Below are 24,738 nucleotides of genomic sequence, written 5' to 3'. Positions count from 1 at the left end.
CTTTGCAGCTCCGGGAGAAGCCCATGTTGTTCCTGGTGATTTGCAAATGTCGCCTTGTGCTTCTTCTACTGTGGTGCAATGAGCCCCCAACCCACTTACACCCCACGTGGCTTTTAATGCCTTCCTCCGCAGCATGAGGCACGGTCACCTGCTAGTGTGAACTGAACTAAGCAGTGGATTTCCCGTAACGTAGCGTGTTTACATCCACAGCTGAGAAACTCAGTAGCTCAGCCCGATGTTCTGGGCCCAGTGCCCGAAGGGCGGGGGAGGTTCAGGGCCAAGTGCCCGAAGGGCGGGGGAGGTTCAGGGCGGGGGAGGTTCTGGGCCCGGTGCCCTAAGGGCGGGGGAGGTTCAGGGCCCGGTGCCTGAAGGGCGGGGGAGGTTCAGGGCCCGGTGCCCGAAGAGCGGGGGAGGTTCAGGGCCAGGTGCCCGAAGGGCGGGGGAGGTTCAGGGCCCGGTGCCCGAAGGGCGGGGGAGGTTCAGGGCCCGGTGCCCTAGAGGGCGGGGGAGGTTCAGGGCCCGGTGCCCGAAGGGCGGGGGAGGTTCTGGGCCCGGTGCCCTAGAGGGCGGGGGAGGTTCTGGGCCCGGTGCCCGAAGGGCGGGGGAGGTTCAGGGCCCGGTGCCCGAAGGGCGGGGGAGGTTCAGGGCCCGGTGCCCGAAGGGCGGGGGAGGTTCAGGGCCCGGTGCCCGAAGGGCGGGGGAGGTTCAGGGCCCGGTGCCCGAAGGGCGGGGGAGGTTCAGGGCCCAGTGCCCTAAGGGCGGGGGAGGTTCTGGGCCCAGTGCCCGAAGGGCGGGGGAGGTTCTGGGCCCGGTGCCCTAAGGCCGGGGGAGGTTCTGGGCCCGGTGCCCTAAGGCCGGGGGAGGTTCTGGGCCCGGTGCCCTAAGGCCGGGGGAGGTTCAGGGCCCAGTGCCCTAAGGGCGGGGGAGGTTCTGGGCCCAGTGCCCTAAGGGCGGGGGAGGTTCTGGGCCCAGTGCCCGAAGGGCGGGGGAGGTTCTGGGCCCGGTGCCCTAGAGGGCGGGGGAGGTTCTGGGCCCAGTGCCCTAAGGGCGGGGGAGGTTCTGGGCCCAGTGCCCGAAGGGCGGGGGAGGTTCTGGGCCCAGTGCCCGAAGGGCGGGGGAGGTTCTGGGCCCAGTGCCCTAAGGGCGGGGGAGGTTCTGGGCCCGGTGCCCTAAGGCCGGGGGAGGTTCTGGGCCCGGTGCCCTAAGGCCGGGGGAGGTTCTGGGCCCGGTGCCCTAAGGCCGGGGGAGGTTCAGGGCCCGGTGCCCAAAGGGCGGGGGAGGTTCTGGGCCCGGTGCCCTAAGGCCGGGGGAGGTTCTGGGCCCGGTGCCCTAAGGGCGGGGGAGGTTCTGGGCCCGGTGCCCTAAGGGCGGGGGAGGTTCAGCGCCCAGTGCCCGAAGGGCGGGGGAGGTTCAGCGCCCAGTGCCCGAAGGGCGGGGGAGGTTCAGCGCCCAGTGCTCCAAGATCCCTTCAACACCCTGGGGTGAGCAGCGCCTCGTCCCTCGGACTCGTTCATTCAAACTGGGCAGGTGATCTGAGGGTTCTTTACTTACCCCGATCGGCCGCCCGTCTCCTTTCTCGCCTGCCCCAGTTCTCCTGGCCAGGCTCTTTCTGGCAAGAAGGCTGCAGCAAAGGAGGCCTGGAATGGCCCTGGCCCCTCTCACCTTCCGTCCCCAGCTCCCCAGCTGCCCTGAGCGCGGGGGCCCCTAAGCACCCTCCGTTCGTCCTTTCGTCAGCTCGCCCATTCTGCCAGGTTCCACTAGGAGCAGGGTGGTCCGGGTGACACTCACTCCCGTGGACACATCGGTGTCTGCTGGGATCCTACGGGGCAGCCCTCCGCCCCGCACCGTGCCACTGGGGCTGCACTTCCGCTTGTCGCATGGCGCGTTGTATTGGCACTCGCTGGTGTGTCGCCACAGGCTGGACTTTCCAGCCCCGCCAGAGCGTAGCCTTGTGTGTAAGCAGCCCGGACTGTTCCTTCCAAGGCAAATGTCCATCGACTCTAATCTGCCCAAGTGCTGTCCCTTCACCTCACATGGCTGGGTCCTTCTGCAACTCCTCCTGCGGCCGGGGGCGTCGCCGGACACGTCCCACTCCCAACACTCCGGCAAGTTCTCGGGAAGGCCTGCGCTTTGGGCTTGCAGCATTAACTTGACATTTGCCAAAGGGGCAGTGCTGGGCGCCACGAGCTGCCTGTGGCAGGCAGGAAAAGTCATTCCGATGTGGGCGCTATTGGCAGCGTGTTTTGGAAGGCCAGAAGGACAATTCCACCCTTGTCGGAGCAGCGGTGCATTGCCGGAGGGCCGCACGCCGGGTTGAGAGCCGACCATCTCCCCAACGCTGCGCTGGGGAGCTGTGCCAGAGGCTAACTTCCCTGCCAGGGGAACATTGGCCGTGTATTTCCAGGGTGAATTTGTCTCGCTTCGACTTCCACCTGTCAGATCGTCTTCTGTGTTTTCTGCCTGACGCACTGCCATGGGCTAAGCACAAGGCAGTGTGTACTGGCAGGAACTGTTGGACTGCTCACCGCTCCCCCACTGGGAAGGAAAGGCAGGGCCTCATTCTGGCCATCTCAAAGTGGCACAACCTTACTTCTGGCCTTGGCTAACTCCTGAGCGCCTGCCTTTGCCAGCCGAGGCCTGGTCCTTCGCTGCAGCATTTTAACACTCACAAATAGCTGTAACAAAAAGTCAGTCCTGTGGGTACTAACACGGCTACATTTCTATCACTACTCTAAATAGCTGTAGACTTTGCATGCAGGACAGGCCGTCCGCACTAGAAGCCCAAGATACATTCCAAAGAACTTGGACTTACAGCGAAACAACGTAAAGGTGGGAATGTTTTTCCAGCGGCTGACTTCCATTTGTGCAAATGCGGGGGGGGGGGTGCGACTTACAATGCATCAGTTCCTACAAGCGTCCACGACTAGTGTGGAACGATGCATACCAGGGCGACTTACAGCGGGGACTTAATCCTGACAGGAGCTCAGCTCGCAGGCCCAATGACGTTGCGCAGCGGCAGAGCAGCCCAGAGCCTAGCTAGGACGTGCCAGACGCCTGACGAGATGCAAAGGCACAGAGGAGCCTCCGCACCGGAATGACGCGTCTCTCTGGGCTTAGGCTTCTAAACACCAAATTTAGCTTCCACTGAGATGCTCCAAACTCCCCGCAGGGCTGTGCAGGCCCCTCACCTCAGCTGGCTCCTGCGTTTTCAGGGGAGACGTTCCATCGGCACAGCCACTCAGGCGCCGCTGTCTCCCTCTAGCGACCACTGGAAGGATCCACGAAGCGGGAGTCGGGCGCCCTCTGCCTGCCTCGTGGGCGGCCCCCGTGCAGGAGGCACCTCTTGGGCCGGTCCCGTGCCAATGCAGAGGAGGTGGACGTGCCTGCTTCCGCACTCTCAGCCCAGGCGCTGCCTGGGGTGTAGAAGACCCAGGCTCAAGTCCCCACTCTGCCGGGGCAGCCAGAGGCTTTGAGCAAGTGCACAGCGGCGCCTCTGGCTGCTTGGTGCGGCGCCGGGCACGGCCTTAGGCATGGCTACAGGCCACACGCGAGGTGCCCGCGTGGCTCTTGCCTGAGACTTGCAGGCCGAGACAGACGTCTCCCCGCACCCTGCATGTCCACATCAGCTGTGCCTCGGGGGCCGGGCTTAGTCCCAAGACGCGGCAGCTCCCCAGGCCTGGCACAAGGGGCCAGGGGCCGCTCTCGGGCTCTGTCGCTGGCAGTGGGTTCCGGTGATTTTCTAGGCACCTTCCAGCGTGGTGTGGGGCTGGTGGGGAGCACGGCTCCGACGGCCCATTGTGACTCTAGTGCCTGGGCTCTGGGCATCTCACGGCTCTTCCTGCCCTCTGCGGCACGGAGCCCTGCTCAGTGCAGAGGGGCCCGTCTCCACCTGGGCGGTGGGAGTGAGGCCGGGGAGTGGCTGGGCTCCTGCCACATTGCAGAGACCGCAGCAAGCTGCACCTCCCCAGGCAGGTGCCCTCAACCAGGGAATGTGCAGGACCAGGGCAGCTCAAGGCTCCACCCCAGCAGCAGCAGAGGGACCGGCATTGACCGAGCTCAGGGGAAGAGCAGGGTGGCTGCGGAGCTCTCCAGGAGTGCAGCTCCATGGGAGCAGCCCGGGGCATTGCATCCAGCCTGCCTCTTCCCCCGAGCATCCCCGCATCCCTACACCCCTCCCCCTCCCTGAACTTGAGCCCCCCAACGGGGAGAGCGGGGGAGGAGGTGCTGAGTGCGAGGCTGGTTTTCCCCATGAGTGCCCCAGCCTAGGAGCACCCACAGGGATGCCAGAGCACAGATGTTGCTGGATGTCAGGAATCCAGACTGGGGAGGACCAGCCTGTGGTAACTCTCGCAAGCCTGGACTATTACCATGTGTGAAAAATGGAGGCTTTGCCATCATGACCTTGCTCTACTGTCAGAACTGACCCAGGACTAGTGAAAGGAATCTCCTCTGGGACACGCTGTGCAGAGAATTGAAACACGGTCACTGGGGAACAAACAGCAAATGTCCCGCGCTATTAACCAGTTACCCAGAACATTCACCGCAAGCAGACTTGGACCTGCAGCTGTGAGTGGGCCCTGTGCAGACCCTGCTCCAGAGCGCCCCGACTCGGCCAGGGAACACAAGCCGGGAACCGTGTGTCCAAACAAAACCACTCGGCTATCGAAAGGAAAATATTTAGCACAAGCTGTTCTGTCCTGGCAGAATTCGAGGGAGTTCAGAGAAGAACAACAAGAATGATCCATGACCTGGAAAAACTCATCTGAAGAGAGACTTGGACTAGTTACATTAGACGAGACACAAACAAGAGGGATTGTGATAAAATAGTAAATAGTCTAGTGATTGGCCTGGCTCAGAGCACAGGATCGGGAATAGCAATGAAATTAAAAGGTGGAAAGTTCCAAACTAACCAAAGGAAATACTTGCCCTGGGCATGAGTTATCCCATGGAACTCACTCTCCCCTCCTCCCCCGGCTGTTATGGAAGCCAACAAGTCAGAGAGCCTGACCATACATAACATACGGATACAGCATCCCCAGTCCTGATAGCTAATGCTAACACTTTCAGAAGGGGCATTCGCTCTCCCGCTTCAACTCTTCAGTCAGTTTCTGCATGGCGTGCAGGTTACCAAACATCCACCTGCTACAGGGTTCTTGCATCTCCCTCTGACGCAGCTGCAGTCGGCCACTGTCAGAGACAGGAGCCTGGGCTAGTGGGGCCATGGGCCTCTCTAAGAAGCTACACAGCAAGAAATACGCCAGAGGCATTTGCAACATTCACATCTGCTCAGGAACCATCCCGGGACACAAAAAAGAGCAAAATGTGTCACATAAAAGCGCTGTCCGGCTGCCCTGAGTCTGAGCCACAGAGCCCTCCGCTATCTTGGCCAAGGACAGAGACCCTGCTTGGGGGCTGTTCTCAGAGTAGCTCTATTACCTTTTATGCAATCAGGTCACAACAAGCCCCTCTGTAGTACACAGCAAACATCAGGGGCAGAGTTAAGGTGACTGGCCACCTGACCTCTGCTTCTCCAGATGCGTGTGTTCACAGCCGCGGTGTCGCAGTGATAGAGCTTTTTGCATTTCACTATCATTACACTTGCCATGGCTGTGAGCAGGCAGTGAGGTGCACCTTGAGAACCGGAAGGAGGATGGAGGCGGACATGGTAACACTCCGATGAGCTGTCCATGGCTCGGGACAAGAACAGCTACTAGCAGCAAATGCAACAGCTCAGACGAATGCCGCAGCACAGGTCTCCCACGTGGCTGCCTCTACACTGGAAAAACCCCACGGCAGCTCACCCTAGTAAACGGACTCAGGCTCCAGGGCTAAAACAGCCGTGTAGATGCCCCAGGCTCTGAGACCCTCCCCTGCACTCAGTTTCAGAGCCCAGGCTGCAGCCCGAGCCTAACTGTCCACCCTGGCGTGTGCAGCTCTGCAGCACTGGCCCTGCCAGCCTGAGCCGGTTGGCTGGAGCTCTGAGGGTATGTCTACACTACAAAGTTAATTCGAACTAACGGACGTTAGTTCGAATTAACTTTGATAGGCGCTACACTAGCGCTCTGCTAGTTCGAACTTAATTCGAACTAACGGAGCGCTTAGTTCGAACTAGGTAAACCTCATTCTACGACGACTAAGCCTAGTTCGAACTTACTAGTTCAAATTAAGGGCTGTGTAGCCCCTTAATTCAAACTAGTGTGAGGCTAGCCCTCCCCAGCTTGCCCTGGTGGCCACTCTGGGCACCACCAGGGAAACTCGTCTGCCCCCCTCCCGGCCCCGGAGCCCTTAAAGGGGCACGGGCTGGCTACGGTGCCCATGCCAGGTGCAAGCCTGCCAGCACCCAGCTAGCAGACCCTGCACCTGGCACAGCTCGAGCCAGCCACCCGATGCCCCCCAGCCCTCCCCCTCTTCCCGGGACCAGGCTGGCGGCTCCCGGGAGCTTGCCCGGGACCGCAAGAGGCGGGCACCCACCTGGTCTAGTGCGGACATCGTGGACCTCGTCCACGACCTCCGCAGTAGGAACAGGAAAGTGGCCGTCTAGGGCAGGAGAGCTGCCAGCCTGGCCACCCAGGAACAGGTGTGCATGAAAATCAAGGTGGTCCACTGAGACCCCCGACCCTGAGCCCTGAGCTTACAATGGCCGTACTGGGTCAAACCAAAGGTCCATCTAGCCCAGTAGCCTGTCTGCCGACAGCAGCCAACCCTAGGGACCCTGGAGGGGATGGACCGAAGACAGTGACCAAGCCATTTGTCTCGTGCCATCCATCTCCAGCCTTCCACAAACTTTGGGCAGGGACACCACTCCTACCCCCTGGCTAATACCACTCCATGGACCCAACCTCCATCACTTTATCTCACTTCTCTTTAAACTCTGTTCTAGTTCTAGCCTTCACAGCCTCCTGCAGCAAGGAGTTCCACAGGTTAACTCTTTGCTTTGTGAAGAAGAACTTTCTGTTACTCGTTTGAAGCCTGCTACCCATTCCTTTCCTTTGGTGTCCTCTATTCCTTCTATTATGGGAACTAATGAAGAACTTTTCTTCATGCACCCTCTCCACCCCACTCATGCTTTTATAGACCTCTATCCTATCCCCCCTCAGTCTCCTCTTTTCTAAACTGAAAAGTCCCAGTCTCTTTAGCCTCTCTTCATATGGGACCTTTTCCAAACCTCTGATCATTTTACTTGCCCTCCTCTCTCCCACCCTCTCTCTTCCCCTCTCCCACCTCCTTTTCCCAGTCTCCCCGAGTTTTGTTCAATAAAGAGAGATTCTATTTTTGACCACACGTTTTCTTTATTTTGTACATCAGGAAGGGGGGCTAGGGAAGGGTAAGTGGAAGGAGGTGAGGGAGGAATGGGGTACGAGCCCCTGATGGGGAGGACTGGGCTGGCTCTGCGGGCTTCTGGGGGTGGAAGCTCTCCTGCAGCCCCCCAATTGCCCCCTCTCCCCAGATGGCAGCCTGCGGCAAGTGCAGCCGGGCTGATGGCCGAGTGCTGTGATGTGCCCAGTGTGGGTAGTCCGGGCACTCCAAGCCAGGACTGCTTTGCAAGCGGGGCACCCCTGAGAACTGTCTGTCCGGGGTGGGGGTCGGGTCCCTTTAAGCACAGCCCTCAGCTAGCCTGAGACAGCAGCTTCACGCTCTAAGTCCTCATTTGATGCCCTGCCGGCACTGCTTCCGGCCAGCCTTAACCCCGGTTCAGGGTCCGCTTAATGTGGACATGCTAGTTCGAATTAGGAAAATGCTAATTCGAACTAGTTTTTTACTCTGGATCCATTAGTTCAAATTAGCTTAGTTCGAATTAACTAATTCGAACTAAGTTAGTTCAAATTAGCGCTGTAGTGTAGACGTACCCTGAGATGTGGGGCCGCAGGTCTTGCCTTGCAGGGAGATGTGCCGGGGGAGACCCAGAGCCTCTCTCTGCAAGAGGCTCTCCCGCTGGCCGACTCCGTCTCAGAGACCCAAAGCTCCAGAGGCTACGTCCAGACTCCAGGCTTCTTTTGGAAAGCTCTTCCGCAAAAGCGTCTTGCCCCGGAGCGCGTCCACACAGGGGGCGCTGGGGAAGCGCCGCACGTTGGCGCAAGAGAGCGGCCAGACGGATGGGACGCTCTCGCGCATAAAAGGCCACCCGGGACCACTTCAGCCAGGGCTTGAGGTCTCCAGTTGCTTCCGAGGGCTGGTGCCGGAGCCCTGCGGAGACGCGCTGAAAGGGACCCCCGGACAGCCGTTCCTCTGCTGCTGCCGCGGGCTTGCTGCCTCCTCCAGGGACAGCAAAGCGCCAGCCGTGCCTGCTGTGGTTGCCCTGCTTTTGTGGACACCTCAGCTTTTTCCTTTGTGCCATGGCGCGGAGCTGCCCCGGGCGTGCGATGGCCCCACACGGCTACGTGCCACTTAGTGCCAGCTGCCTTCCTGGGCCTGACTGAGCTGGACCCTGAGCTCCTTCTGGCGCAGGAGCTACACTCTGGCAACCGCAGCCCGCAGTGGGACCAGCTGGTCCTGGAGCGGTGGGACGACCAGCAGTGGCTCCAAAAACTTCGCATGCGGGAGCTTCCCCGACTATTTCCCTGTGGCATCAGAACAGGGTGTGGCGGTGACTGACCTAAACCGATGTCCGGAGGCAGTGATGGGCTGGATGAAGTCAAATAAGCTGAAGTTGAATCCAGATAAGACAGGTCCTGTGGATCAGGAGGCCACCTGTCTGGGAATGGGGCGTGGTACCTGTTCTAGACGGGGGTTTTCTCCCCCTGAAATACACAGCTTGGGAGTCCTCCTGGACCCTTTTTTAACGTTTGAGATCCACAGTGATCCATGCTCTTGTCACAGCCCGACGGGATTACTGTCATGCGCCTCGTGGGGCTGCCTCTAAAGAGCCTTCGGAGACTTCAACTGGTCCGGAAGGCGGCTGCTCGAGTTTTAACCAACACTAGTTATACTGAGCATATTATGCCAGTGCTCCGGCAGCTGCACTGGCTTCCGGTATCTTTCCGGGCACAATTTAAGGTCTTGGTTATGGTCGGTAAAGCCCTAAACAGGCTGGGGCCGGGGTCCCTGAAGGACGCTCTTCTCCCACATGAACCCGCCCGGGGATTGAGGTCAGCTGGGGGGGCTCCGCTCAGCGTTCCCCCTCTTCTGGAGGTAAGATTAACATCTCTGCGGAGCACGGGCCTTCTCAGCTTTGGTTCCCAGGCTGTGGAATTCTCTTCTTCGGGGTATTCGCCTGGCGCCAACGTGAGCCTTGCCCCAGCGTCAGGCTAACGCCGCCCTTTTTACTCCTGCTTGTATTGGTGTTTGAGTCTGTACGTGTGTGTCCCTCCGCTCAAGACGTTTTTAGCAGGTTTTATGTCCCTCAGGGGTCTCGTATTTTAAATGTTTATATATATATATATTTGTATTGTGTTAAAAAAAATTGCAAGCTGCCTCGAATATTTTAAATAGAGAGGCAAGGTAAAAATATTTTAAATTCATGAATAAATAAATATGTGCCTGGCTCATCCCTGCCCTCCAGAGGCGCGACACCCACCTGCGGCCGCCATCCCTCTGGAAAGCGGGTCACTATCGCCCTCTGCAAGCTCACCACCCCCGACAGTCGGTGGGCAGCCAGGTTGGCGTGGGGAAGTCCACCATCGGGGCCCTCCTCATGGAGGTAAGGAGCTCAGGCTGCAGTCTCTGCGAGGCAGGGGGAGCCCAGGAAAAGGGGGGTTGGGGCTTGTGGGGGGTGGAGTCAGGGTGGGGAAAAGCCCCGACCTCGGGGAGGTAGTGCCATCCCGCCCTTGCACAGCCCTGCTGCTGGGGGGCTGGCATCATGAGGGGTGGCTCCTGGGGTGTTTTGGGGGGCTAGAAAGGGGACAGACACCTCCCAAAGGCTCAGGCACTCCCTCTCATTCTCTGTTTTGTGAGTGTGTTTGTCGTCTTCTGCAGGTGGGGAGGGCCATCAACTCCCTCCTGCTGCGCAGGGTCATCCGCCCGGGAGACCTGGACCTGACCGTGGTCAGATTTGCTACCTGGGGATCCCAAGCTGCGGTGGAGCGATTGATGGGACCCACCTACTGATCCGCACGCCGGAGCATCAAGCAGCCCAGACATCAGTTGCAAGGGCTGCGTCTCGATGGTGCTGCAGCCCCTGGTCGACCACCACGGACAGTTCACGGACATTTTTGATGGCTGGTCAGGCAGAGCACATGATGCCCGTGTCTTCAGAAACTCCAGCTTGTATGGGAAGCTGGAGAACATAAGAACATAAGAACGGCCGTACTGGGTCAGACCAAAGGTCCATCTAGCCCAGTAGCCTGTCTGCCGACAGTGGCCAGCACCAAGTACCCCGGAGAGGATGGACCAAAGACAATGATCAAGAGATTTATCTTCTGCCATCCTTCTCCAGTCTCTGACAGACAAGAGGCCAAGGACACCATTTTATCCCCTGGCTAATAGCCTTTTATGGACCTAACCTCCGTGAAATTATCTAGCTTCTCTTTAAACTCTATTATAGTCCTAGCCTTCATAGCCTCCTCTGGCAAGGAGTTCCACAGGTTGACTACACGCTGTGTGAAGAAGAACTTTCTTTTATTAGTTTTAAACCTGCTACCCATTAATTTAATTTGGTGTCCTCTAGTTCTTCTATTTAGGGAACTAATAAATAACTTTTCTTTATCTGCCCTCTCCACACCACTCATGATTTTATAGACCTCTATCCTATCCCCCCTCAGTCTCCTCTTTTCTAAACTGAAAAGTCCCAGTCGCTTTAACCTCTCCTCATATGGGACCTGTTCCAAACCCCTAATCATTTTAGTTGCCCTTTTCTGAACCCTTTCTAAGGCCAAAATATCTTTTTTGAGGTGAGGAGACCACATCTGTACACAGTATTCAAGATGTGGGCGTACCATAGTTTTATACAGGGGCAGGAAGATATTCTGGGTCTTATTTTCTATCCCTTTCCTAATAATTCCTAGCATCCTATTTGCCTTTCTGACCGCCGCTGCACACTGCGTGGAAGTGTTCAGAGAACTGTCCACGATAACTCCAAGATCTCTTTCCTGATTTGTTGTAGCCAAATTAGCCCCCATCATACTGTACGTATAGTTGGGGTTATTTTTCCCGATGTGCATTACTTTACACTTATCCACATTAAATTTCATTTGCCATTTTGTTGCCCAATCACTCAGTTTGGTGAGATCTTCTTGGAGTCCCTCACAGTCTGCTTCTGTCTTGACTGTCCTAAACAGTTTGGTATCATCCACAAACTTTACCACCTCAGTGCTTACCCCTTTCTCCAGATCATTTATGAATAAGTTGAATAGGATTGGTCCTAGGACTGACCCTTGGGGTACACCACTAGTTACCCCTCTCCAATCTGAAAATTTACCATTTATTCCTACCCTTTGTTTCCTGTCTTTTAACCAGTTCTCAGTCCAAGAAAGGACCTTCCCTCTTATCCCATGGCACATTCTTCCCCTGCCATGAACTTGCTGTTGGGGACGTGCAGATGCCACTGTGCATCGTAGGGGACGCAGCTTACCCTCCGATGTCGTGGCTAATGAAGCCATACACCAGCCGCCTGGACCCCAGCAGGAACCAATTGAATGCCCACCTCAGCCGAGCCTGAATCCAAATGGAGTGTGCCTTTGGGCACCTGAAGGGGAAGTTCAGGTGCCTGCTGACCTGCCTGGACATGGAGGAGCACAACATCCCCGAGGTGGTCATGGCATGTTGTGTCCGCCACAGCATTGTGGAGAGGAAGGGGGAGGCCTTCCTCCTGGGGTGCGGGGCAGACGCCGGCAGCAATGGGCAAGCCTTCCAGCAGCCATGGACAGCTTCCATCCGCCAGGCCCATCACGCCCGGGTGTGCATCTGGGAGGCCACGAGGGAGAAGTTCTCCCAACACGGCCTCTGGCTTGCTGTCCTATCCCTTCCCCACCACCGCCCCTCCCTACACCCCTTCCCTGACCTCCCAGTAAAAACGCCTGTGCTGTTTCCACACAACGAAGGCTGTGTTTATATTACAGTAAAGAAAAGGTGTGAAGGGGAAGGGGGCCCACAGCCTGGCTAGATGTGCCACCTCGGTGCGGGGACCTCGCTGGAGTTGGGGTTGGGTGGGTCCAGGGAACACAAGGGGCGGAGCAGGAGAGGGGGCTAGAGCAGGGTCAGGGGTGGCAGGGGCATGGGCATTACTGGGGGGGGAGCAGAGGCATAGCGGGGGGGGCAGGCAGAGGGGGCATGGGCATAGCAGGGGGGAGCAGCGGCAGCAGGCCGGTGTGCCATTCTGACTGACTTGACAGCACGCATGTTACTGCACCGCTTCATGAGCTGGTCCCATGCGCGGTTCCGCCCCTCAGCATCCTCACGGACCTTCTGCGCCAGGGTCTGCTGCCCGGTGCGCAGGACACTGACATGCTGGTGCATAGGGTCTTCCTGGGCCCTGGCGCACCTCCGAGTCCTCCGGGGCTGGGCGGCTGGCTTGGCCCTCGGTCCTGGCTGGTCCGGCTGTGGGGAACACACAAGGGAGAGGTGGTGAGTCAGCCCTGGGCCCTCCTCTGCGAGCAGCCACCAACAGTCCTGGGGCCAGAGGAGGGGGATGTCCCGGAAACAAGGCCACGTGTGGCCTGCACAGCCAGCCCCGCCTCACAGGGGCCCTGAGGTGCCCAGGGGACCGTGCTGCCTGCTTCTCCCCTCCCCACCCGGCCCATGGATAAGCAGGCAGGGGAAGCATCCAGCCATGGTGGGATCCCCCCCCCCCATGGGCGGCAGAGGAGCCAGGAGCAGCCTGGCCCTGCCTGGTGTCCGCACACACACCTGCGGTGTATCACACGTGCAGGCATGCCCGCGTGCGGCACTCCGCAGGGTGCCGGGGGTCGTGCCTGCGCCCTTGTGGCTAGCCTGCTTCCAGCCATGGCAGGGCGTGTGTGGCCTCCCCTGGGCCTGGCAGCAGGATCCCACCCGTGCTCAGGGGCTGCCTGCTGTGTCCACGTGCCGCACACTCACGCTGCACGTGGTTGCACCTGCACAGACCGCAGCACGATGTCCGGCCCGAGCAGCCCGAACGACACTCGCCCCCAGCCCATGTGGCCACCTCCCCTGCCCCGAGTGTGACCGCTCACCTGAAGATCCCTCCCCAGTGTCCAACGAGGCCTGGGAGACGTCCCGGCTGACTGGCGCCGGCTCCAGAGACAGTCACAGTCTCCTCCTCCTCCTCCGGCTGGCCCTGGTCCTCCAGCTCCTCCTCTGCCACGACCTCCAGCAGGGTGCCAACGGCGCTCTGGTGGCTGGAGTCCATGAAAATGGAGCTGGTGCAGCTCCTGGTAATAGGCGCAGGTGTGGGGCGCTGCCCCTCAGAGCGAGCTGCGCTCTCTGGCCCGGACGTATCCCTGACAGAGACCCTGTTCCAAGGTCTGGGGCGGGCGGGCACCCCCCAGGGACTCAGCCGCACGCTCGAAGGTGTCAGCATTTCACCACTTGGAGTGCAGATCCTGCAAGTGTCCTCGCCCACAGCTCGGGGAGGGGCAGGGTCTCCGCTCCGGACCAGGCGGGTGTGCTCCTCTTGGTTCCCCTGGGTGGGTCCTGGGACCCCTGGTGCTGTTCCCTGCAAGGGCCACAGGGGCCATGGGGGGCTTGACGTTCGGCCATGGCTGGCAAGGCCTGTGGCAGGGAGAGCCGTGTGGTGAGGTGCTGCTCACGGAGTGTCCACCAGGGCACCTGTGTTTTTCCCTAGAGCCTCTTCTTTCGAAACCCCTCCTCCCCGTCCACACGTGCCGTGTTCTGAAAGCTTTCGGGAAAAGGCTTCTCCCCCGTAGGACGAGGGTTGCCAGTGCTGGAAACCCCTGCTCTTTCCATTTCCTTGCGGAAGAACGTGATTGCAGTGTGGACGCAACACAGGTCTTGCCAGAAAAACGGCTGTAGGGTAGACATACCCAGAGTCCCCTTGTCCCGTGGGCTCTGGGGCAGCCACTCAGGAGATGTTTCACTGCCACCCAGCTGATTAGCACAGCACCAACAGCTAGGTTTGTGTTTCTCCAGGTGGTGCACATTTGCACAAGCCATGGTGCACATACAAATTATTCCGCACATGGATGGAAACAGTCCACATGTGGATGGAAAAGATTAGTGGGAACATTGTCTCAGACGGACCACCTGGTTTCAGATGTCAGGTGGGCTTAACCTGTCTCATGCCAACTACTGGAGCCTCATTTTCTGTTCATAGACTCATAGAGCTGGAAGAGACCTCGGAAGGTCAAGTCCAGCCCCTTGCCCTAGGCAGGACCAATCCCAACTAAATCAACCCGGCCAGGGCTTTGTCAAGCCGAGACTGAAACACCTCTAGGGATGGAGACTCCACTACTTCCCTAGGGAACCCAGCCCAGTGCTTCACCACCCTCCTCGGGAAACAGTTTTTCCTAATATCCAATCTGGACCTCTCCCACCACAACTTGAGCCCATTGCTCCTTGTTCTGCCACCTGTTGTCACTACTGAGAACAGCCTCTCTCCAGCCTCTTTGGAACCTCCCTTCAGGGAGTTGAAGGCTGCTATCAAATCCCCCCTCACTCTTCTCTTCTGAACAAAGCCAAATCCCTCAGCCTCACCTCATAAGTCATATGCTCCAGCCCCCTCATCACTTTGGTCGCCCTCCGCTGGACCCTCTCCAATGCGTCCACATCTGTTCTACAGTGGGGGGCCCAGAACTGGATGCAATACTCCAAATGTGGCCTCACCAGAGCCAAATAAAGGGGAATAATTACTTCTATAGATCTGCTGGCAATGCTCCTCCTAATGCACCCTAATATGCCATTAGCCCTCTTGGCTACAAGGGCACCCTGTTGACTCATCTCCAGCTTCTCATCCACTGTAACCCCCAGGGCCTTTTCTGCTGAACTGCTACTTAGCCAGTCGGTCCCCAGCCTGTACCAATGCTTGGGATTCTTCCCTCCCAAGGGCAGGACTCTACACTTGTCCTTGTTGAATCTCATCAGATTTCTTTTGGCCCAATCCTCTAATCTGTCCAGGTCACTCTGGACCCTATCCGTGTGACGGCACATTGGGGTTTTCCCGTCTCCTGCACCCCCATAGTGGCACGGACAGACTCCCCCATCCAGTAGTATAGAGGGAGTTTATTGCTTCTGCAGGATACAGCACAGCACAGATGTAATCTGGTTCCAGGGCAGGCCTAGGATGCCTCAGCCCCCCTTGAGATGGGGGAGCCTGGGCCCCTAAATCCCAGCCCCTTGCCTAGGCTGCTTCTTCCATGATCCCAGCCAGAAACCTAACTCCGTCACTTCCAGCCCTGCCCCCAGCCAGGGCTCCACTCCCCTTCTTCCCATTGTTCCGCTCCCTGGGAGATAACTGGTCAGACAGGTTCGAAGCCCCCTTACATAATGACTCATCCCCTGCCCTGCTGGGCCGTGCTGCAGACAGCAGCCAGTGGAGGTCACTCACAACCCACTGCACAGCATAACAACCAGCAAGGTACCCCCCACTACGTCACACCCTGCCTTCCAGTGTATCTACCTCTCCCCCTAGCTTAGTGTCATCCGCAAACTTGCTGAGGGTGCAATCCATCCCTCATCCAGGTCATTAATAAAGATGTTGAACAAAACCGATCCTAGAACAGATCCTTGGGGCACTCTGCTAGAAACCGACGGCCAACCTGATGTCAAGCCGTTGATCACTACCCGTTGGGCCCGACAGTCTAGCCAGCTTTCTATCCATTTTACAGTCCATCTATCCAATCCACACTCCCTTAACTTGCTGACAAAAATATTGAGGGAGACCATATCAAAAGCCTTCCTAAAGTCAAGGTATCTCACATCCTCTGACTTTCCCACGTCCACAGAGCCAGTTACCTCATCGTAGAAACTGATCAGATTGGTCAGGCACGACTTGCCCTTCATGACTCCATGCTGACTATTCCTGATCACTTTCTCCTCTTCCAAGTGCTTCAGAATGGATTCCTTGAGGATCCCCTCCAGGATTTTTCCAGGGACTGAGGTAAGGCTGACTGGTCTATAGTTCCCTGGATTGTCCTTCCCTTTTTTAAAGCTGGGCACTACATTTGCCTTTTTCCAGTCACCCGGGATCTCTCCCGATCTCCATGACTTTTCAAAGATAATGGCCAAAGACTCCACAATGACATTTGCCAACTCCCTCAGTACCCTCGGATGCATTAAATCCAGGCCCATGGATTTGTGTATGTTTAGTTTTTATAAATAGTTCCTAACCTGTTCTTTCCCCACCAAGGGCTGTTCACCTACTTCCCATACTGCACTGCCTAGTGCATTAGTCTGGGCGCTGACCTTGTCTGTGAAGACGGAGGTAAAGAAAGCATTGAGTACTTCAGTTTTCCCACATCGTCTGTCACTAGAAGTATGACTAGACTGCATCCCTCTGTTGGCAGAAGAATGCACGTTAGGCAGGTCGACATTGCAAATGAGGCAGGGTTTTAAATATCCTGCGCCTAATTTGCATTAAAATGGCTGCCGCGTTTTGCTGACTCAGCACTTTGTTGGCAAAAAGCAGCAGTCTAGAGGGAGATCTGTCAAGAAAGAAAGCCTTTTTCGACAGATCCCTTATGCCTCCTGCAAGGAGGTTTACAGGATCTCTCGAAAAAGGCTTTCTTTCTCGACAGATCCCCCTCCAACAAAGTGCTGAGTCGGCAAAACATGGCAGCCATTTTTATGCAAATTAGGCATGGGATATTTAAATCCCTGCCTCATTTGCAATGTCGACCTGCCTAATCTGCATCCCTCTGCCAACAGAGGGATGCAGTCTAGACATACCCTAGGTTACCTCCCTCATCCAGTAGGGTCCCACCCCCTCTCTGATCACCCTCGTATTGCTAACATGCCAGTAGAAACCTTTCTTGTTGCCCTTCACATCCCTTGCCAGCTGCAATTCCAATTGCGCTTTCGCCTGCCTGAGAACTCCCCTGCATTTTTGAGCTAGACATTTATGCCCCTTCCTAGTCATCTGTACAAGTTTCTGCTTCTTGTCAAGTGTTTAAGCTCACCAAGGATTTCCCTAGTAAGCCAATCTGGTCTCCTATCATATTTGCTTTTCTTGCTGGCAACGGGATGGTTTCTTTCTGTGCCTTCAATAAGGCTTCTTTAAAATACTGCCAGTTCTCCTGGACTCCTTTCCCCTTCATGTCAACATCCCAGGGAATTCTGCCCATCAGTTCTCTGAGGGAGTCAGTCTGCTTTTCTGAAGTCCAGGGTGTGTATTTTGCTACTCTCCTTTCTTCCTTTGGTCAGGACCCTGAAATCGACCATCTCATGATCACTGATGCCCAGGCTGCCACCCATCTCTACTTCCCCTATTAGTTCCTCCCTGTTTGTGAGCAGCAGGTCAGGCTGCGCATGGCCCCGGTCGGTTCCTTCAGCACTTGTACCAGGAAGTTATTGCTCAGTCACATTACTTACAAGCTTTGGCCCGTTGGTGCCGGTGACACTCACCTTCCCAGCTGTGACCTTTGCGTGTAGCTCCCGACACTCCTGCTGCAACGCTTCGATCTGCTTATCTTTGGCTAGCAGGGCACTGGCCTGTTCCGTCAGGTCCTTGGCTCGCTGGCGGGCACATGCTTTTCTACACAGCTCCCAGCCGGAACCCTTCCCAGCCGCCGGCGCGTTTACCTGCCCCAAGGAGAGAGCAGCAAGGGTGACACCACAGCCAGGGCAGTCACATCAGAGCAAAACAAGCAGGGAGCAGCTGGTGGGACAGGCAAGGTGCCTTTCTCCCCCCCTCCCCACACACACCTGGAGGTGAACTCATGTGGAAGCACCTCTGAGTCTCCCCTGGCCAAGGACGCCACCAGCACATGGGGGGCGGCGGAGTGGGAGGGAGGGGCCCGGTAAAGGAGCGGTTCTGTGCTGGCCGGTGTTTTAGTGACTTGGCTCCCGAGTGCTAGAACTGTGCCTGGGAACGGAAACGTAGGTAACACACGGGTCCTAGTAGGCCAAGGTGTTTCCAAGTTTATCATCGCCCCTCACTGCTGTCTTGAGAGGGCAGCATGTTGGGAGCTTCTGTACGAAATCTTTGTATGTTTATAATTCATATAATTATAATAAATATGGAAATGGCCAGGCTGGGTCAGACCAAAGGTCCATGCGGCCGAGGGTCCTGTCTGCCCACAGGGGCCAGTGCAGGGTGCTCCAGATGGAGTGAACAGAACAGGGAATCATCAAGCAATCCCTCCCCTGTCGCCCATTCCCAGCCTCTGACAGAGGCTAGAGACACTCACAGTACATGTTGCATTCCCCAGCAGAGATCAGCAGCAGACGTGTGCTGGGAAGAAGGGAGAGGCGCACACACAACCTGGCTGGGGAGCATCCCTGGGCAAGGAGTTCCACAGATTGAGGCAGAAATACTTCCCTTTGGTTTGTTAAAACCTGCTGCTTCTTAATGTCTTTGGGTGACCCCTAGTTCCTGTGTTATGTGAAGGATTAAATAACATTTCCTTATTCTCTTTCTTCAGCCCAATTGAGATTGTAAATATGGGTTAAATAAATGGACAGTAAGGTGGATAGAAAGCTGGCTAGACTGTCAGGCCCAATGGGCCGTGATGAACGGCTCGGTGTCAGGTTGGCCGTCGGTTTCTAGCAGAGTGCCCCAAGGATCGGTCCTAGGACCAGTTTTGTTCAACATCTTTATTAATGACCTGAATGAGGGGATGGATTGCACCCTCAGCAAGTCTGCGGATGATACTAAGCTGGGGGGAGAGGTAGATACGCTGGAGGGCAGGGACAGGGTCCAGAGTGACCTGGACAGATTAGAGGATTGGGCCAAAAGAAATCTGATGAGGTTCAACAAGGACAAGTGCAGAGTCCTGCCCTTAAGAGGGAAGAATCCCAAGCACTGGTACAGGCTGGGGACCGACTGGCTAAGTAGCAGTTCTGCAGAAAAGGACCTGGGGGTTACAGTGGATGAGAAGCTGGAGATGAGTCAACAGTGGGCCCTTGTAGCCAAGAAGGCTAATGGCATATTGGGGGCATTAGGAGGAGCATTGCCAGCAGATCCAGAGAAGTGATTATTCCCCTTTATTCGGCTCTGGTGAGGCCACATCTGGAGTATTGTGTCCAGTTCTGGGCCCCCCACTACAAAGGATGTGGGCGCATTGGAGAGGGTCCAGCAGAGGGTGACCAAAATGATTTGGGGGCTGGAGCATGTGACGTAGTGGGGGTACTTGCTGGGCTGTGGTGACCTCTGCTGTCTGGAGCAAGACCCAGCAGGGAAAACCTTATTATGCAAAGGTGACTCAAAAACCTGTCTGACCTGCGGCCCCCCATGGGGAGAAACAAAGGGAGGTGAATGCTGCCCTGGCTGTGGGCAGGGCTGGAAGAGGGGAAGTTAGTTCCTGGCTGGAAGGCAGGGAAGAAGGAGCTGGGGGGGGGGGGGGGCTGGGACTCCCCTATCTCAAGGGGGGCGCTGAGGCCTCTTAGCCCCAGTTCCTGTAACCAGATTACATCTGTGCTGCGCTGTGCTGGAGGAACAATAAACAACCTCCATTCTACTGGCTGGTGAAGTCTGTTCATGCCAATTCGGGGGTGCAGGAGATGGGAAAATCCCGACGCGCCGTCACAGAGCACATGACCGAGAAAGGGAGGCTGAGGGATCTGGGTCTGTTTAGTCTGAAGAGTGAGGGGGTATTTGAGAGCAGCCTGCAACTCCCTGAAGGGAGGTTCCAAAGAGGCTGGCGAGAGGCTGTTCTCAGTGGGGGCAGATGGCAGAACAAGGAGCAATGGGCTCAAGTTGCAGTGGGGAAGGTCTAGGTTAGATATTAGGAAAAACTATTTCCCTAGGAGGGAGGTGAAGCGCGGGGCTGGGTTCCCTGGGGAGGGGGTGGAATCTCCATCCCTAGAGATTTTTAAATCCCGGCTTGACAAAGCCCTGGCTGGTATGATTGAGTTGGGTTGGTCCTGCCTAGAGCAGGGGGCAGGACTCAGTGACTCCTGAGGTCTCTTCCAGCCCTGGGATTCTATGATCGTATCCACTCTTAGTTGTCTCTTTTCCAAACCAAAAAATCCCAGTCGTCTTAATCCCCCCTTCTGTTTCATTCCCCTAATTGTTCCAGTGGCCCTTCGCCGCACCTTTCCCAATTCCAGCATATTTTGCGGGATGGGGTGACCTGACAGTCAACAATATGTCTGATGGGAGCATGTACCATGGATTTATACGGAGGCTTTATGATTCGGTGTCTCATCCATCCCTTTCCTAATGGTTCCTAACATCCCAGTAGCTCTTTTGCCTGCCGCTGCACTGAGTGGAATTTTTCAGAGAACTCTCCACAGTGGCTCGAGTGGTACCAGCTAATTTAGACCCGACATTTTGTACGTGTAGCTGGGATTCTGTTTTCCTACTTTGCATTTATCACCTTCGCCCTCAGCCGCACCCTTATTGGCTGACACCTTCTGTAAATTCAAACACCCCCCTCGTTTCAATCCCTGGGGAAGCACTGTTTCTAGCTCCCTCTAGATACACAAATCAGCCAGCTGCAGGCTCTCTGTGCTGAGGGATCGGGCATCACCCGGCAGGCCCAGTGTGCTGCAGCGTATCTGGGCATCCAAGGAATCCCCGCTAGCAACCAAATGCTAACTCCTCACTACCTGTCCTGGGAAGAACGCCCCCGCCTCAGCAGCGGTGCACGCACGCAGTCCCCACACTCCCTGAGCACACCCGACGCCGAGCTACAACCAGCCCAGCAGGGAAGCCAGTCGCCCACGACACGCGGTGCTTCTCGGAGGTCAGCAGCTCCTGTCCGCAGCCCAGCTCTGTGAAACTCCCCCCCCCCCCCCCCAGCATGTTCGCAGCCGTCTCTCGGCCCTTTCCAGTCCCAGGTACGTGGGGGATGGGGTGACCCAACTGTAAGCGGGGGGATTCAAACGATCCCCGTACCAGCCTGGAGACACGGTCTCCTAGTAACGATGGGGTAGGCCGGCAGGTCTGGCAGGACATGCGGGAACGCTGCCCGCCGTGGGACCTTCCTCCACCATGGCCTCACTTCCCCGCTTAGCCCTGCCAGGACATCACCCCCCCCCCCCCCCCCGGTGGTCTGACCCCTCCAGCAGCGCAAGCTCCCTGCAGACAGCCCCCCACACCCGCCAGCCAGGGGGTCTCAGCCACCCCCAGCCCCTGGCCATGCTGCGCTTCTCGCCAGGGTGCTGGGGGCTCCAGAGAGCCAACCCCCGGGGCGTCCCTGGGCAGGCGGGTAGAGCTGAGTTACCCAGGGCAGCTGGAGCAGAGAATGGCGCAATCTGCTGCCTTTCACTGGCTTTTGCCATTCTTGGCCTGGTCCGTGACAGCCCACGGCTCCCGCGGGGTCCCCAGAAGTCTGCCTGGGCACAAACCTGCCAGCTCTGCTCCCGTTTGTGGCCTCCCACGGCACAGGGGATCCAGGTGGCACTGGGGGGAGGGCTGGGCAGGCCACATGCCGCTGCACTGGGTGAAACACTCACCACTTTGAGGTTTGCTTCCTGCAGTTTTCTTGCTCTCTCCTCCAGACGCTTTGCGATCAGGGCCAGCTCCGCGTTCTTCCGCTTCAGGTGCTTCACCTTCTCCTCCGTCGCAGGAAAACAGCTCTTCCGCTGCGCAGGGAGGGGTAGGGTAGGCTCAGCCCTGCTCCTGTAACCCACTCCCCTTCTTCCTCGTAAATCGAGGGTTACAGGCTCTCACGAAAGAGGGGTTTTCCGACATTTGGCCCCGTCTACACGGGCCCAAATAGCAGCAAAACCTCTTCCGCAAAAAGCATGGGAAGGAGATATGCAAATGCGAGCACGATTTGCATCTCTTTTTTGCGGAAAAAAACAGCAGTGTAGCCATAGCCTCAGAGAGCCAGAGCTGGCATTAGCATGGACATCTCTCATGTTCATCCGCCTTTCCTTCCGACTCTCGAGAGACCACTGCTGGCCCACCATGCCGTCCCATCCATCACCACACCCTCCCCATCCCTCTGGTTTCCAGGGATTTTTCTCCACCTATGTTAATTCTGTTTTCTCAAATTGAATCTCCTTTTATTTTCCTCCCACATTTTCTTCTCTCTAAACCCCATTTTTGTTATTATTTATCTGTCCCCAGCAATAAGCTGCAACTGTTCCCTGTCTCCTGTCATCTGGCAACATCACTCATAGGCTGCTGAAAGAGCCAAGGAAGATGAGCCCTGAAAGCCCCCCCCCCCCCCCGGATGCTCCCCCACAGATCTGCCATTTTCATTCCCTGTTCTTGGCAGCCATTGGGCGAGGAGAGCGGAGTCAATGCCGAGAATAAGACCCGCAAGAGCCGGTCTGAGAAATACTTTCCTAAGCGGAGCAGCGGCGACACCGTGGTGGGGTGACTGGACGCGGGTGGGCTGATAAAATGATGCAAAACCCGAGTATTCTGAAACGTGATTAATTCCACATCTGTGTTGGAGATTGTAAAGAGGCTGATTTTTGAGGGAATTTTGAAGTGAAAAACAACCCGGGCTTAGTTGTCATTGTCCCTGAAACCATCGATTTGGGCTGCTTGTGCCTTCTTCAGCTCTTTTTAAAAACCACATTAAAGCAGCATAAAGGATTCAATGAACACGAGCACGTTTAGTACGGGGCCACGCGGCTCAGTGCAAACCTTTCCACTCTCTGCAGACCTCGCCGCTGACGGGTACAGCGTGTGCTGTTTGACTGCTGACAGCGGGCACAGTAACAAGGCTCCCGGACAGCCAGGTCCATGCCACAACGTTTTCTCAGCAAAAGTTATGCCGCTTTAATGAAACGGCTGCTGTGTGTCCACACTGGCTGCTTGTGTCGGTGAAGCACATCCACACAAACTGCTATTTCCTCCACACCGAGCCAGTGCACCATGGGAGCTATCCCATGATGCACCTGGGAAGGGGTTGCCATGCCTCATGGGGGGCAGGTACAGCATCACACGATGCAGGTTCCTCGACCCTATTGTTCCAGGGCCATCCGAGTAGTTTGTCAACTGCTTTTTCAGCAGGAGCGTGCTATGGAGGAGAGGGCTCTGCTTGGTACAGCAGTCTCTCCCAGGCTCTGCAGCCTGCCTAAGCTTCTGTGCTTCCCCCGAGTTCTCCCATAGCTTCCCCCACCCTGGGGTTGGGAGCCCTGAGCTTTGAAGGGGAGGGCACATGCCTGCTGGGCAGCAAAGATGAAAGCCGTGAGCAGCAGGGCAGGTTGCACTGAAATCACCAAACACAACCCTGATTTAAATGAAGTTACCAAAGAAGCTAAGGCCCTTTAGAGGGCACTTGATGTTGGAGGAAGCGCCATTGAACTCACGGGCACGGCTGTTTTTTGAGAAAACAAGCCTAGAACGGGGTTCCCTTGGGAAGCCGGCGTCAGCCAGGGACCCGACTTATTGCATCGCCACTGTGGGCTGCGGCCAGGGGGTCCGAAATAAGGGGCACGTGTTACGCAACAGAAAGTAAGAAAATGACACTCAGCAGCTGCTGGCAACTCCAGATTTCTCTCTCTGCAGCTTTCTGTGCTGTGTGCTTGAGTGATGGAGTCTAAACCTAGGGAACTCGTTAGGCCTAGCGACGCCAAACCTAGGGAATTCTTTAGGCCTCGCGACGCCAAACCTAGGGAACTCGTTAGGCCTAGCGACGCCAAACCTAGGGAACTCGTTAGGCCTAGCGACGCCAAACCTAGGGAACTCGTTAGGCCTAGCGACGCCAAACCTAGGGAACTCGTTAGGCCTAGCGATGCCAAACCTAGGGAATTCGTTAGGCCTAGCGACGCCAAACCTAGGGAATTCGTTAGGCCTAGCGACGCCAAACCTAGGGAACTCGTTAGGCCTAGCGACGCCAAACCTAGGGAACTCGTTAGGCCTAGCGACGCCAAACCTAGGGAACTCGTTAGGCCTAGCGACGCCAAACCTAGGGAACTTAGGAGGGCTTAAACTGGGTTTGTTGGGGGACGGTGACCAAAGCCCTGAGGTAAGTGGGGAAGTCGGACACTGGGAAGAAACACAAGGAGGAAGGAGCAACAAAGGAGGAACCCTGATTCGCATGGCGAAAGTAGAGTGATCAGCTGGTTATCTGAGGTGTTTGTACACCAATGCAAGAAGCCTGGACAACAAACAGAAAGAATTAGAAGCCCTGGCCCAGTCAAAGAACTATGACGATTGGAATAACAGAGACGTGGTGGGATGACTCGCATGACTGGAGCGCTGTCATGGAAGGGTCTAAGCTGTTCAGGAAGAACAGGCAGGGGAGAAAAGGAGGAGGAGTTGCACTGTACGTAACAGAGCACTATGATTGCTCGGAGCTCCAGTATAAAGAGGGAGAAAAGCCTGTTGAGAGCCTATGGGTTAAGTTTAAAGGAGCAAACAACAGCAGTGATGTTGTGGTTGGTGCCTGCTACAGGCCACCAGATCAGGTGGATGAGGTAGACGAGGCTTTCTTCGGACAACTGAAAGAAGCTTCCAGATGGCAGGCCCTGGTTCTCAAGGGGGACTTTAATCACCCTGACATCTGTTGGGAGACCAATACAGCAGTACACAGACAATCCAGGAAGTGTTTGGAGAATGTTGGGGATAACTTCCTGGTACAAGTGCTGAAGGATCCGACCAGGGATCATGCGCAACTTGACCTGCTGCTCACAAACAGGGAGGAACTAATAGGGGAAGTGGAGCTGGGTGACAACCTGGGAAGCAGTGCTCATGAGATGGTAGATTTCAGAATCCTGACCAAAGGAAGAAAGGAGAGTAGCAAAATACACACCCTGGACTTCTGAAAAGCAGCCTTTGACTCCCTCAGAGAACTGATGGGCAGG

At 56.6% G+C, this 24,738-nt stretch overlaps 1 protein-coding gene across 1 annotated transcript in view; it reads right to left on the bottom strand.

The window, feature by feature from the left end:
• The window catches only part of TSPOAP1 (TSPO associated protein 1), a 93,779-nt gene that overhangs the window by 52,379 nt on the left and 16,662 nt on the right, over positions 1-24,738 (bottom strand). Inside the window, exons 3-4 of the mRNA XM_089772100.1 lie at positions 21,427-21,555; positions 17,431-17,607 (exon numbers count right to left, since the gene is read on the bottom strand). Of these exons, the coding sequence (XP_089628226.1) occupies positions 17,431-17,607; positions 21,427-21,555 (306 nt within the window). The remainder of the gene's footprint in view (positions 1-17,430; positions 17,608-21,426; positions 21,556-24,738) is intronic.

The sequence above is a fragment of the Pelodiscus sinensis genome, chromosome 21 (genome assembly GCF_052426305.1).
Source record: "Pelodiscus sinensis isolate ZL-2025 chromosome 21, ASM5242630v1, whole genome shotgun sequence".
Classification (NCBI taxonomy): domain Eukaryota; kingdom Metazoa; phylum Chordata; order Testudines; family Trionychidae; genus Pelodiscus; species Pelodiscus sinensis.
This window is presented reverse-complemented; position numbering and strand designations above follow the sequence as displayed.